We start from the raw sequence: 15,771 nt of genomic DNA, 5'->3' as shown, positions 1-15,771 counted from the left end.
TTTTTTAAAAAAATTCCACTGACCATAGTACACAGCCAGTCAGGATGAAGAACCCACACTCTGCTTTCTAAACATAATGGCCTAGATTTCACCTTGCCCGTTTACTCCCATGAAAGCTTCACTTGGACCCAGGATAGTTCCCAATGACACCTCTACTTCTCAGCTGCCACTGGCCCAGATCCATCTCTCTTTTCTCTCCAATCAGTGCAGATTCCTGGTCCACTGTTTCAGTAATATGCTTCCCAACAGAGTAATACCTTTACCTCTGCCCTTTGATTTTCTGCATCATTCCAATCTAGCAAAATTCAAATTCTGAACTATCCACATTCTCCATGCTTCAAATTAAGCAGCTGAGGACTGCTAGAGGAAAAAGTGCACAAACAGGCAGAAGAAGGCCAAAGAGGTGAACAATGAGCAGCCTCCCCTGGCAGCACTCATGACTTCCTAGCTATCCTATGTCATCTGTGGTCACACTGCTTCACACAATGACCATCTCCTACTCTCCTCAGACTTCCCTTCTCATCAGCAACAGACAATCTCACCTCTCTCACCTTCTACTTTACACTGAAAATGTCAACAGACCAAACTTCCTACAAAGACCAATCAGCCCACTGCTATGTATCCATTATTTCCTTCTTTCCTTCTGCTAGATAGGAAGAAATGTGCTAGCTCCTGCCATACAGAGCTCACCCTCTTCCCACTTCCCAAGAACATACGTGATGCATTTTCCCTTCTCTCCTTCATGTTCAATCTTCTCCTCAAGGTCCACAGTACCCTTCCCATCAACATTTAAACTTACTCAAGGTTTCTCCCATTTAAAATTCCTCTATTGGCCACAAATCTCCCTTACTATCCTGCCCTTGCCCAACTAAATCTCTAGAAATTCACTGGCTCTTTGATCAGTGATGTGCTGGTAAATTTTTAACTGGTTATAGGAAAGGGGGCCCTGAATGGTCACATTTACAGATTCCCATGGTGTACACCAATACATGGCAAACTAGCCACCTGCTTTTGTGAATATATTTTTGTAGAAAACATCCCCACCTGTTCATTCCCCTACTGTCTGGAAGCTGAGCATTATAATGGCAGAGTTGAGGGGTAATAACAGAAAGCATCTATTCCACAAGCTTAAAGTACTTATTATCTGGTCTTATAAGGACAGTTTGCAGAGCCAGTGTAAATATTATCACTATGGTTGACTCCGGCCACCAACCTGAAGACCATAGGCACAGCAGCACCATGAATCACCTTCAACTCACACTGTCCCCAACCCTCATCCTTTCACTAAAGATTCACTATTCACTAAAAATTTTGCAATCTGTTCCACATTTAGAATCTCTTATATTTACCCTACTGAATCTTTTAATCACTTGGCTCCCAAGAGTCAACAATCTCAGAATTTTCTTCCTGTCTGTAGCCATGTCCTCTCTACATGAGCTGCATTCAGCTGTCCCTACTGTGGAGTTTCTCAAGGCTTAGTCCTCAACCCTCTTTTTTCCTCACTTGACACTTCCTCCCTAGATGACAGCCTCATCTGTGCCCTTCTGACATAGACAGCAAACCCTCTGGGAATTTCAGTAGAAAACCAATACTGAATTAAATTATTCTCTTATCACCATCACCAGGTAACAGCCAATAGAGTAAGTAGAACTTTATAAATTTAAAATAAAAGGACACTGTTCTTTAGAAACTGCTTTACTTGGGGCAGTCCTATATCTCACTGCACATCATCCTTAATAAAAAAGCCCATTTTTAATAAATAAAAATAACTATAGTACAAATGAATCCCACACATTGGTATGCTTAATATAAATGCTGATGCTACTATAAAATACAACGGCAGATTTGAATGTCACCATCCACAGGCTAGATCATAATAAAAAGACTATTCCATATTACTCAGCAATAAAAGAGAATAAACTCACGGCATTTGCAGGTAAATGGATGGAGTTAGAGAAGATAATGCTAAGTGAAGTTAGCCAATCCCAAAAAACCAAACGCCAAATGTTTTCTTTGATATAAGGAGGCTGATTCACAATGGGATAGGGAGCGGGAGCATGGGAGAAATAGACAAACTCTAGATAGAGTAGACAGGTTGGAGGGGGAGGGGGGATGGGGTAATTAATAATGGTGGAATGTGATGATCATTATTATCCAAAATACAGGTATGAAGACACGAATTGGTGTGAATATACTATGTATACAACCAGAAATATGAAAAATTATGCCCTATATTTGTAATAAGAATTAATGCATTTTGCTGTCATATATAAATAAAAATAATAATAATAAAAAAAATAAAAAAACTATTCCATTTCAGCTTTGGGAGCAAAGTCCAAATCGGGGTGGAGATGAAACCTATACTTTAAGAGTACAGGGGTGGGCTGGGGATGTGGCTCAGGCGGTAGCGCGCTCGCCTGGCATGCGTGCGGCCTGGGTTCGATCCTCAGCACCACATACAAACAAAGATGTTGTGCCTGCCAAAAACTAAAAAGTAAATATTAAAAAAAAAAAAAAATTCTCTCTCTCACTCTCTCTTAAAAAAAAAAAAAAAAAAAAGAGTACAGGGGTCTTAAAGAATTCCTTCACAGACAAAAATAAAGTTGAATATTGCCCTTTTGCCAATCTCCTGCACTATATTGACTAGAATACATAAGAAGCTGGGGAGGACAGGAGAAAGGTAGGTAATACAAATTACTTACCAAGCAATTTCCACTGCTGGGTTTTCTCTTTGAATTCAACAAATGGAGAGAAACTGGAAGGAACAGCTGCAAGAAATAAATACATGAACCAACCACACAAGTGATAGAATGTGTTAAACTCAGGACAACAGGCTACATATCCCTGAGCTCTGAGAGATTCTGAGAACTTTATGGTGTAGCAAAAGACATGGTATGATGCAAAGGCAAAATAGACCAAACAAGCCCAAGAATTTAGACAAAAATTTCTCTACGAATTTGTCTAAGAATTTAGACAAAAAAAGAAAAACAGTGATCCTTCAAAAAAAATGACCTTACCTCGGCTTTCTCCAGCAAGATACTGGAGGGCAGGCAATACCAACTCAGCCCAGTTGGGGGCTGCAGAGAACCAGCTGTTGAGGGAGCTGGCTGGAGATGACTGCCAATCCAAAACTCTTTCCTCCAGCTGGCGGGGAGAAAAGGCAGACAGAAGCCAGTTAAATTCTCTCTATATCAGCAATTCAAGTTGTGCCAGTGCAAGCTGGGTCAGTTTGCTCAAGTTAACCAAGTCCCAGAGCAACCTGGCTGCAGAGCTTTGGAAGGAATCCCCTCAAGCTAGGGATTCCAATAATTTCAAAACTTTAGTGTATAGGACTGGGATAATGGCTCAGTGGTAGAGCACTTGCCTAGCACGTGTGAGGCACTGGGTTCAATCCTCAGCACCACATAAAAATAAATAAATGAAATAAAGGTATTTTGTCCATCTTTGATGTACATCTGACTTTTCCAAAACTCTTACCATAGGAAGACTAGCTTGATTCTCCAGAAGCAAGATCTCTAATAGAAGAGAGAAAAAACTGGAAGAAATCTCATTGATTCCAAGGCAAGGCTTGAGGTCTTCCAGGGGCCTAATGAGAGATGAAAAATATAAGAACCACCACAAAGACCAAAAACACATTCTAAATTTGTTCAAGTCCCCCAAACTTCCTAGCAGTTACAAAAGCTCAAGAAAGGGACACGCAATACAATTTCCTAACAGGATCCCTGACACTCAGAGCCAACTCACACATGCCTCAAAGGAATGGTTATAGCCTCCAGCTTAATCTCCAAACTTAAACCTTAACACCATGTAATCTTTTGCTCACTTACTCTTCCTTGATGGAAGGTATTGCCAGTGGAGATGGGGCCTGTGAGAGAGGTGGGACCCCTTCAGTGTTGCTCAGAGTTTCAGCCAGATCCTCTGCCTCTGATTTGATCAGCTTTATTTTCTTCTTTTTCTTTTCCTCTTTTTCCTTCACCTTTTTTTTAAGGACAGCCAAGTCATATAAGGCTGGGAAGAATAAGAAACATAAGTCACTGAACTGCTTCTTCTATATTAAGAAATTAGGGGTCTTTATCTGCGTATTTCCTCAAACCCAACAAAGAAAAGACTTAGTAATTTACTAAGATATTTAGATGTTTTTAAGACAAAATGGAATGAGTGATTTACAGCTTAATTTTAACATCTAATGATACTTTGTATTAATTTTGAATTCCTAAGGGCAGTAACAAAGCAAAAGGTGTCAGCATGAAAGATGTGGATACATTTATTTTTGCCACATGTAGACAGACTCATACAATTTAACACCAAAGTCAGGTGAAAATCATCCGGAGGAAGAGACCTATAGTCCTTTACCTGCTAGTGAGCCCTTCCTGCCAGCATTTACTCGAGTCATGATGTCACTGAGGGTCAGGTCCCCTGTCAAAAGGTCCGGGTGATCCTAGATGTGATATTCAGAGATTTGGTTATGGCCCAGAAAGGAAGCAAAAACTGATGGTAACTGTGCCAATTTACCTAACAACCAGATGTCCCAGACACCTGAGGAAATCATGTTGAATTAAAACTACACAGAGATAAAAACAATTGCTCTTCATAATAGTACACAGGGGAAACTTTGGTGTTCTGTTGCATGGCATTTACAATTCATACAGCTCTTCTGCATTCCTTATCTCATATGCTCTTCAAGCCGTCTTCCTAATATTGTTAGAGTTTAAAAAGTCTGAAAAAAGCGTTCAGAGGAGTTAAGGGATCTGCTCAATGCTGACTTCCAATGTGGGACTCTTCTTATCTCACTGCTCTGCCCAGACTACTCTCTTTTCTCCAACGTACTCTCTGGCTTGATTTAGTTGAATGGAACAACAGAAATAGTAAAAAGTGCAGAGAGAAAAGGGTCTGGCTCTCAGCTCTAGCACTTACTGGCTGTTTGACTGAAGACAAACTCCTTAACCTTGCTGAGCGCTGAAGATATGGAGACAATTCATTCACAAACCAAACAATGCCGTGGCAAAGCTTGAAGCTTGCCTTATAAAGCCAAAACACCTGTCATCACCTCTTCTCTCTGATGCTAATTAGCCTCTCTAATTGCTCCCATCCTCTAACAATTACAGAGAAGCACAAAAGAGGTGGTGACTACCAGTATCCTCCTCGGGATAACCATGCCAAAGAGAGTCAACTGAAAAACCACAACTGGCCACATCCATCCCAATCTTACTGGTTGATGTTTCCGCTTCTCATGGTGCTTCTTTAACATTATCTTCAGGTCACTGTCCCCCAGTTCTATTTTATCTGAGAGAAAATGAACCAAACCACATGGACTAGGTCATTCACTACAACAGTGCTCTAATTTAAATCTTCCTGGTCACTTGTGACATTCAAAAGTAAGATAATCCTCTGAGTTTCCCTTTTGATTCCTGTGTACTACAAGTACAAAAACCTTTATTCAGTCACCGTTAGCACTTCTCCTTTCCTTTTTTTAAAAATGATTTTGTTACCTGGCTGGTCTAAAAGCACATTGAAGCTTCATAACATTTTTGATTCCTATTCCAAATTCAAATTCTTCTCCAATTTCAGAGACATTCAAAGGAATTGCTAAAGCTCTAATTATCTCTTTTGTGTATGACTGAATTATTATTTCAAAATTCTGCTTTCTATATCCCAAAACACTAGCTGATCAGCTCTGGACAATTATTTTTTGTTTTCTGTTTTTTTTTTTTTTTTTTTTTTAATGAAAGAAGGTCTACCTCTAGATATAAAAAAAAGCAGAATGGTACAAAAACTTATCCCCATCACCTTCATTTAAGGAGCACTGCTTGTTTTGGGGAAGGCAGGAATCTAGACACTACCTCCCTTTAAGGAGTTCTCATTTCTGCACTGTGAATTCCTAGGACAGCAATGGCATCAGCTCAGTTCTCACCTGTAGTTTTCATATCCGTGGTGGAAAGCGTGGGCACCACCCTCAGGGGCACCGCAGGGCTAGGAGAACGCGCTGGAGAGCTCGGAAGCCATGAGCTGAGATCTTCAAAAGAAAATTTTTCTTGTAAATCCAACGTGGCTGTGGACTCCAATAGGGGAGATTGGGTAAGTGGCCATTTGGGTTCAACAGGGCTAAGCCAACAACATGGAGGCCAGGGTTCCACATTCCTTTCTGACCCTTCCCCAGATGAGCTGGAGCACACTTAGGTCATTTAAACGGCTCTTCCAGGAAGAGAGACTTCAACAGAGTGATGGGGTCGCATTGCAGCAGGCCAACAGTCACTACTACTCTCCTGTAAGGGGAAAAGCAGTTCTCTCAAGTGGCACAATGGCACCAGAAGGCCTACTGTGGAGAGACCCTGCCCTGCAGGGATTAATCCAAGAGGTTCTCACTAACTCAAGTGCCACATAAGCACAGAGTAAAAAGGGCATGGAGTCACTCCCACCTGATAGCAGTGTCTCAGTGCCTCAAAGACCAAGGGCTAATGAGTCCCACTATCCACCCCCCCAGACAAGACAACTCATAAAGGACTTCTTTACCAAGGGGATAAATGGCTACCACTGGCTCCAATGCCCCAGCTAATCCAAGTGCCCAAAGACACTCACCCTCTTCATCAGAGGATGGGGCAGTGTCGCCACACTCCTCCTTCACTTCCCTCAAGACCTTCAAGTAGCGCTGCTGGGTCCGCCACTCCCGCTCCTCAGGGCTTCGGGATGGTGAAGGACGCTTCTGCCTGAAGGGAAGGGTTGGGCCACTCCTTCGGGCCATCTCCAATAAGTCCTAGACAAAAAATCAAATGGGAATACATGTGATCATCAAATCTTTAACATACACTGTATACTCCCTAAGGCTACATTTAAAGTTTAATTCCCCACTCCATCATAGAGAAAGATGCAGATACATGAACATGTTCAAATAAAAATGACCCATATTAATTACAGGTTGAGTATTCCTAATCCAAAATCCATAATCCAAAGTGCTCCAAAATCCAAAACTTTAGGAGTGCATGACACTACAAGTGGAAAATTTTATACCTGACCTCATATAACAGGCTGAAGTCAAAACAAAAGTGTACTAAAAATAGTATATAAATTACCTTTAAGCTATGTACATAAGGTATATTTGAAATGGATGAATTCATGTTTAGACTTGGGTCCCATACCCAAGTCAATATGTGTATGCAAATATTCCAAAATCCAAAAAAAGTAAATAAAATCTGAAATCCAAAACACATCTAGTTCCAAGGACTTCAGATAAGGATTACTCAACCTATATTAGATAATGAAAAAATCCCAAATCTGAACACTGAATTGCTCCACAGAAAATGAATACTTATGCTACATCCAAATATTTCTATACTTAAGTTCAAAAAACCACTTAAAGAACTCAGAACAACTTTGCCTCTGAGAATTACCTGGCTGGAAAAGACCAGAGGCCACTGAGCTTTATGTTCTACAGGTCCATCACAGCAGAGGCCTTGTGTACACTTGCACATCAATTCCAGAGCATCCTAGTTTTCCTCAATAACCCATGATGAATCTGAAATCCATTTGTTTATCTTAGTAAATATGGAAGCTACTATATTTCATTAATTTTAGGAAGCACTTACTGTTTGATGTTTTAACATCTCTGAAATCAAAACACATTATAATACTGATAAGGAAAAAAAAGACATAGCTGGGAAGGGAAAAGGGAAAATAAAAAGACACAACTTAAATGTATTGTAGCTTAATTGGTAGCATTTTTTTCTTAGTGGTTATCATCTGTGTTTTGCCTCTGAACCACTTCTTGATACCTGTGCATATACTGCCCATATTTTATATTCAGTTCCCAGCATTACTTACACTCCGGGAAGCAAGAATCTGCTTTAGCAGTCGATGGAAATACTGCTGCTGAGAGTTGAGATATCGCTTGTACTGTGACTTGAAGCATAGCTGTCGATACTTGACCACCTCAGGGTTAAAGTGTCCATCTTAAAAAAATAGAGATACAACTATATACATACCAGTCAACACATTTAATGGGTGTTTAAGATGTAGTTGTAGCACAGAACTAAAGGGCATTCAAGAGAATCAGACAAGAGAATGAGAAGTAAAAGAATGCTGAAAACGATAGCTCAGTTAAGACTGATAATCACAAAAACCATGCAACACAACTGATATCAGCAAAACCAGCACTGAAACATGTCACTACTTAAGACTAAAATATAGAGAAATGTCTGCCCTGACATCCCTGTGTCCTTACCAGACTACCACACTATTTGGAGGAAGCATGTCATCCTTATATAACCTCTCTAAATCTGCCAAGTTTCTCTTCCTCTATTCTACAGGAGAGGACAATGTACTTCTACTTGAGACTCCAGCTTCAGTAAAGAAAAAAACCTCTGCCACCCACAGAGGGGAAATCCTTTCTAAGTTAATAATGTGATGGGAGGGAATATGCCCAGGAGTGAAGTATGCCTATGGTCCCAGCTACCTGGGAGACTAAGATGAGAGGATCACCTGAGCGCAGAAGTTCTGGGCCAGTTTGGGCAACACAGCAAGCAAGATTCTGTCTCAAAAAATAATAGGGGTCTGGGGGTATGCCTCAGAAGTAGAGCACTTGCCTAGCACATGTGAGGCCTTGGATTCAATCCCTGACACCATAAAAACAAACAAGATGAGGAAATGCTAATTTTAAATCCTTAAAATAATGAAATATTTGAAATTATAAGCCTATTCTCTGTAGTTTTAGCAACTGTCAAGTTGACAATTTAACACAACTCAGGGAGATCTGCTGCCCTTTCAGGGCATCCTGCCAAAACAAAATCACCCCATAAATGAAGGGGGAGTTTCTTTTGCTCCTCTCCATAGACCACAGGGCAAACTGTGACTTAAGTATGGCCCCCATTTTGAAAACCTCTGAAGTAATAGTTTACTTGGTCAAGAATCAGAAATGAAATAAATAGTAGGTAAAAGAAAGGCTTTAAAGATATAAGATTATCATATGATCCCAAAATACCACCCCACACAAGGCCTTTTAATTACAAAGGATAAAAAGTGCCTTTATAATCAGAGGCTGGACAGACACCACTTAACAAAGTGACCATACATCGCACTACCAACAATGAAAAAGTAACACCAATGTGCCTCCTGAGATGATGCAATAGGAAGGACATTTCCCATACAGGGTTTCTATCAAAAGCATTTGACACAAATCTAATCTTGAAGTAACAAGATGACAAATTCCCAGAGAGCAGGACTTTCACAATCCAAGTGTCCCAGGTCCTTCAAAAATGCCAATGTCACTGGATGTGGTACACATTTCTGTAATCCCAGCAACTCAGGAGGGTAAGAAAGATAGCAAATTTCAAGGGTAGCCTTGGCAATTTAGTGAGGCCTGAGGCAACTTAGTGAGGCCCTGTCTCAAAAATAAAAAAATAAAAAAGTTGGGGATGTGGCTCAGGAGTCAAAAAACAAACAAATACCAATGTCTTACAAAGACAACAAAAAAGGGCAAAGAATTTTCAAGTCAAAGAACTGAAGTGACACAAGACCCAAAAGCATGAACCCTGAACGGATCCTGGATTTAAACAGCAACTTACAGAAGACATTTAAGGACAATTTTTAAAAATCTGAACATGCACTATTCTATACTATTTGCTCAATATAAAATTTCTTGGGTCAGATAACAGGACTATGATTATGTGGGAAAAAGTCCATGTTAAGAGAGATACATGATAAAGTGCTTAGTGATGAAACGTCACATTTTCTAAGGGAATAAAAAGCAAATGGCAAATTTGGGGGGGTGGGGGTAACCAGGGATTGAACTGAAAACTCAACCACTGAGCCAAATCTCCAGCCCTATTTTGTATTTTATTTAGAGCTGGGTCTCACAGAGTTGCTCAGTGCCTCACTGTTGCAAAGGCTGGCTTTGAACTTATAGTCCTCCTGTCTCAGCCTCCAGAGCTGCTGGGATTACAGGCATGTGCCACTATGCCTGGCTGACAAATTGTTTCTTAAAAAAAATTTAAAGCCTGGTCATAGAGAGCATCTCTGGGATGCTGGTAATATTTCTTTTTTTTTTTTTTTGTAGAATTTTTTTAATTATACATGGGTACAATATCTTTATTTTGTTTATTTTTATGTGGTGCTGAGGATTGAACCCAGTGTCTCACATATGCGAGGCAAGTGCTCGTCACTGAGCCACAACCCCAGCCCTTTATTTCTTGTTCTGGGTGGTGGTTACAGAGCTAAATTCCTATTTGTATTTCCTGTATGTGTCAATAAAATTTTATTTTAAAAATATAGCACAGGCAGCACACTATTACACAATGCAATTCTCCATTGGGTCATTTCCAATAAATTAAAATAAACAGAATAAACCAAAGACAGAGCAGGGTGTAGTGGTACACACCTGTATACCCCATCTGCTCAGGAGGCTGAAGCAGGAGGATCACAAATTTAAGGCCAGCCTAGGCAACTTTGCAAGACCCTGTCTCAAAATAAAAATAAAAAGGGATAGTATATAGCACAGTAGCAGAGTACTTGCTTAATACAAGTAGGAATATGGATTTAATCTTTGTTACTGGAGGGAGGGGGGAAATGAAGGCATAACTGCAAAAGTGAACAACCCGTCCCCCTACTCCACCCTATCAAAAATAGAATGCTGAGTTACAGACCTCGGAAAAGCTTCTGAGCAATGTGCAAAGGGTTTCCAAAGCGAAAGTTCTCCCCACTGAACAGAGCTAGGATGAGTTCATTCTGCTGCTCCACACTGTCTGCAGGAAAATGAGGCAGAAACTGCTGGAGGTGTTCCCGCTGAGAGTCGCTTAATACTTCCTGCCATGTTGAGAGACTGACGACATCAAAGAATATCTCAGGCTAGGAGAATTTAGGGGAAAAGTAAACAACAAAAAAATAAGCTTATGTGTACGTAGTAAAATAAATGTAACATGAAACATCATTTTTTAGTGTACAGTGTAATGGTTTTAAGTACACTCACATTTGACTCTGGGATTTTAATTTTTATTTTCTCTCTTGTTTTGGTTTTCTCTTTATTCTAGTTCATTCACAATTGTTATGCAACCATCATTACCATCCAAGTTTTTTGTTTTGGTTTGGTTTTTGGTGGTACTGGGGTTTAAACCCAGGGCCTCTTGAATTAGGCAAGTATATTACCATTGAGTTATATCCCCAGCAATTTAATTTTATTTTGAGATAGGTTCTCACTAAGTTGTCCACTGTGGCCTCTAATTTTTGAGTTCAAGTCATCTCCCGCTTCAGCCTACCGAGTAGCTGAACTACAAGCATGAGCCATCACACCTGGCTTATAGCATGTTTTATTACTGCTTAACTGTATTTTACATACTCTTCTTATATGTGATGCATTTCATCTTTTTTAAATTAATTTTTTTTTCAGGCAATGTCTAGCTAAAGTAAGGATGAGGAAGGTGGGGAAGGAAATAGAAGACAGAAGTAAATAACTTATAAACCTATTAGGTAGTTACGACTTTATTCCAAGGACAAAAAATAGCCATGTAGGGTTTAAGGAAGAGACAACCAAGCAAACCAACTATATACCAGGCATTTTTGTTCAAATGTATCAAAAGCATCTCAGACTTGATGTTGAAGATCTTTCCCTTCTGCATACCATTTTATTTCAAGCACCTAACTCAGTGTCTGGCCCAGAGCAGGTACTAATAAAATAATTGTTTGCTGAATCAATAACACAAAGAGATTGCCTTGAAAGAGTACATAAAGAAAATATAGATGTGACTGGGCAACATACTCAGACCTCATTTTTAAAAAAAAGAAGTATGGGAATTATACCAACTTCAATACAATTGCTACTGCAAGTAGAAAGGAGGATCAGAAAAGAGCACAATAATGGTTCTCATTTTCTCTACAATGTCTGAATATTAATAAAGAAAAATATGGAACAAATACAACTAAATGAAATGATGTTCTAAAACTGACGCACAGGTACATATTTGCATATATGCTTATTATACTACACATCTACATGTTCAAAATGTTTAAATGAATGTCTTCACATACATAGGTCTTGCACATAAGCACTTTATAAATGGTGACCACATTAATGATAATGATAATGATACATCTTACCTGTGAAAGTGATTAAGGGTACGCTGACATCCTATCCCAGGACATGTACTCTTACTTGACTAGAGGATTAGCATATAGACAGAGATAATATGTCTGGGTTTTGTTTAGTGATTCCCAACACAATAACCATTTTAATGTAAGCACATATACAATTCTGCTCTTAAAATATAAACCTTTATTAATTAACGAAAATTATCTTATTTAAAATAAGGCTTATACTACCAAATTATTCTGACGTTATTAAGCACACAGAATGTATATAATCTTCCTTAATCGGCATACTAAATAGACTTCACATTAAAAAAAAAAAAAAAAAAAAAAAGCACAGAGATCACTCTGTCTGCAATGTAGAAAATAAAATGAATGGGAACACAAAAACCGAAAACTTAGGAATAGAAAATGTTCAGAATAGCTGCTATGGGGAAGCTGATAAGAGGGGAATGCTTACAATGATGTTACTACTTACATCCTCCAAAAGGTCCTCAGGTAGACTAACCCTGGTGCCTCCCAAGAGGCAGTCTTCCATAATTCGTGTACCATGGCCATCTCCACATGGACCTAGTTCCAGGGGATCTGTCAGCATATGGTCCAAGGAATCCATTGTTTCTTCTCCACAAGTATTCTAGGCAAATAGATGCCTCTTAAGGAAGAAAAACAGAAAGCCCAGGAATCTAACCCTCTTCCAGAAAATATTTATTCTCAATTCTGTTTTTACATGTTGTCCTTACCCCCTAATTACAGCTAAACAGCTATTCTCCCTCCCTTCCATCACAGTATTCCCACTGGAATTTTCATGTGCTACGAGGTAGGACTCCCTGTTCAAAATGCTTCTACAGTAATTACTAAATTCACAAGTTTCTTATACTTTCATTTTATAAAAGAATAAAATGATTCAGAGATTAAATGATAATAAGATCCACAATTTAGAGTTCCCAGGTTAACAATCTAATACAACATAATTTAATAATTATTTAACAATTAATTCTTCTGCTGCTAGAAAATTCACAGGAAAGCCACATACACTAGGAAAGCTGAGACACTAACAATAAGTTATTTCATGATGGCCTATTAAGTGCCAGACCTTTCACACATCTAATTCTTACAACTGTGCTTATTACAGCTGCTCTGCAGAAATTAAAATTGGGGATCAAAATAAGTAACTTTCCCAATTCTTAATGCAGTACTGAAATTCTGCATGCCTGCAAATCCATATTCCTTTTTTTTTTTTTTTTTTTGTGGTGCTGGGGATTGAATCCAGGGCCTTGGCACGGTAAGCAAGCACTCTACCAACTGAGCTATATCCCCAGTTCCCCCATGTTCTTAATACTATAAACAATTCCTCTTCCATAAACTCTCAACTTAAATCATGAAAAGAAAGCTTTCTGATATGATTTTATTGGTCTCCATCAACTCCTGCAGCTCCAAGCACCTGACCATGATAACCAGTTAAGTAGGTGGCCAATCGACTTTTATTTGGTCCATCTGATCTTTATACCACATAAATTAATGCTACTTTTTCTCCTTCCTACAATAACTGAACCTTGCTGACCATCTTTGGAAAAGTACATACCAAAACATTTTCAGAGCATCTCACAAAGCTGATGGCTGGAATCATGAATAAAGTTAAGGCCACAGGGACCACAGGGAGTTTGAACTCACTCTACATTGACTAAATCCATTCTCTCTAGCTCCTACCCTACCAAATGGACTAACAAGTACACTAAAATGGAAAGAAAAAATGGACTTAGTCAAAAGATTTCTAGCTTAGATCTACCACTAATTCTCAGTGACATCCCACAACTCTTACCTCACCAGGTGTCAATTTCCTAATCAATAAAATAAAGAAGAGTTGGACCAGATCTTACCTACTGTTACTTCCAATCTTGGAATCTTTCAATGAATGATCTCCAGCTAAGTAAGTTTATATCACTAATGTAGGGACTGCTCATTTCCAAAACTCTTATATGATAAAGGGCAGACCTGTAATTCTACATATAAAACAATGCACCTTCCCACTAGATTATCTCAAGTTCTCCTGAAGTAATTTCAGATTATGTAAAGATACAGCATTAAGATTCGTGTTAGCAAGGCAGCTGGGTGGTCCCCAAGCAATTGTGCCCCCACACCCCCTCACCCTTCAACACAATTTGAAAGTAAGACATCCTGAACATACCTGGTGCTTAAGTAACTGAGGCAGGTAAGAAAGAAAGCCCATGGCACATTGTTGAACAAAATTTTAAAATAAAGGGAAAATGTAAAAGCAACCTGATGCTTACAATAAATCCTCTTAACATAACTGGCACACAACAGTCACAAATGCAAAGTCAGTATCCTGGCTGACATTTATATACTTACTTACAAAACTTGCTTACAAGTTTCTTCAATTATGGTGGATATTTAGCTAAATTTTATATATTCCAGTGACAACCTTTGCCTCGTCACTATTCCGAACAGGATCTCAAAACATAAAAAGCAGCAGCTACAGGAGAGGTGAAATCCCGGAAGCCATCGATTTCTGACTTGGGAGAGCCCCGGACTTCTTCACTAGACCAAAAGGCCTCTCCTCTGCACCTGAGCTAACCTTCCCTCCTAGACCCTCCCCAAGCAGAAGTTAAACCCTTCGCTCCTTCCGGAGCAACGGCCAGTTCCAAATCCGCGGACCCCAACAGCAAACCGCACCCTACCCAAACCTACCCAAGGCCAAGACCCAAGTCCCGCCAGTCTAAACTGCGGTCCTCGCCCCCCTACCCCTCCCCCACACCGTGCCTAACCCTAACCCTCACTCACCCGGGCCGCCTCGCTCCCCACGCCTGGCTGCCTCGCCCCAACCCACGGATAAGACGACCTCAGAAACCCAACTCCTTCCTCCGCCCGCCGGCTACACTTCAACCCTCTCGCAGCCCCCAACCCGTCCTCACCTGAACTGCAGGCACAGGTCTCCCAGCCTGTGGCCTTCCTCCAGCCCCGGACTCCCGAACGCGCTCGCTCCCGCAAAGCGTCTGGGTGCGTGCACGCTCCAGGACCCAGCGGCGGAAGGGGCGGGCCTTGTGGGGCGGGGGCCGGGGAGGGCGGGGCGGGGGCCGGGGAGGGCGGGGCGGGGGCCGGGGAGGGCGGGGCGGGGGCCGGGGAGGGCGGGGCGGGGGCCGGGGAGGGCGGGGCGAGGCCTGGAGCCGCGCTAAAGACCGCGCAGGCCTGGCTGGATTTCACCGCCTGTGGCAGTCTTCCAGTCTTCGGGTTGCTAGTTTCAGACTGCGTGTGAGACTCACCGGTTTCGGAGCTTCCGGAGGGCTGAGACTGTATGGGTTGTTTTTGATTTGTTTTTTTTTTTTGTTTTTTTGTCTGGCCACAAATCAAGACTTTGGAAGCTAATGTATGAAAAGCATACCCTGCTCCCTCCACCGCACTATGCTAACCACTTCCCAACTACTATCTCTGTACTGAAACAGTAAGCTCTATACACTAATAGTGCCCGTTTCTCCAGGTTCAATGAGAATGCGGACCTCGGCCTTTGCCTCCGGGCAGTCCCCGGGCTCCCAGCTTCCGGAAAATAAAAACATCGAAAAAATACCTTTCAAATTAAGGTCTATAATGCTCTTCTTATTTAAATATGGAGGCTCTTTCCCTTTTATTAACTGGATTTTATTTAGAACGACTTCAAATTACTTATTCCACAGCTACTCTCACTAGTTCCTG

General features: G+C 40.6%; 1 protein-coding gene across 3 annotated transcripts in view; it reads right to left on the bottom strand.

Annotated features, from left to right (window-relative positions):
* The window catches only part of Nfrkb (nuclear factor related to kappaB binding protein), a 33,403-nt gene extending 18,337 nt beyond the window's left edge, over window positions 1-15,066 (bottom strand). Inside the window, exons 1-12 of one of the 3 annotated variants that reach the window (XM_076846174.2) lie at window positions 14,997-15,066; window positions 12,545-12,718; window positions 10,632-10,833; window positions 7,816-7,943; window positions 6,577-6,751; window positions 5,912-6,049; window positions 5,210-5,283; window positions 4,354-4,438; window positions 3,828-4,008; window positions 3,478-3,586; window positions 3,018-3,144; window positions 2,703-2,768 (exon numbers count right to left, since the gene is read on the bottom strand). In XM_076846174.2, the coding sequence (XP_076702289.2) occupies window positions 2,703-2,768; window positions 3,018-3,144; window positions 3,478-3,586; window positions 3,828-4,008; window positions 4,354-4,438; window positions 5,210-5,283; window positions 5,912-6,049; window positions 6,577-6,751; window positions 7,816-7,943; window positions 10,632-10,833; window positions 12,545-12,679 (1,420 nt within the window). In that variant the 5' untranslated portion in view covers window positions 12,680-12,718; window positions 14,997-15,066. The remainder of the gene's footprint in view (window positions 1-2,702; window positions 2,769-3,017; window positions 3,145-3,477; window positions 3,587-3,827; window positions 4,009-4,353; window positions 4,439-5,209; window positions 5,284-5,911; window positions 6,050-6,576; window positions 6,752-7,815; window positions 7,944-10,631; window positions 10,834-12,544; window positions 12,719-14,996) is intronic. The other 2 variants (XM_076846176.2, XM_076846175.2) reach the window with 2 other exon arrangements.
* Between the last annotated feature and the right edge of the window lie 705 nt (window positions 15,067-15,771).

This window comes from Callospermophilus lateralis, chromosome 2 (genome assembly GCF_048772815.1).
Source record: "Callospermophilus lateralis isolate mCalLat2 chromosome 2, mCalLat2.hap1, whole genome shotgun sequence".
NCBI lineage: Eukaryota > Metazoa > Chordata > Mammalia > Rodentia > Sciuridae > Callospermophilus > Callospermophilus lateralis.
This window is presented reverse-complemented; position numbering and strand designations above follow the sequence as displayed.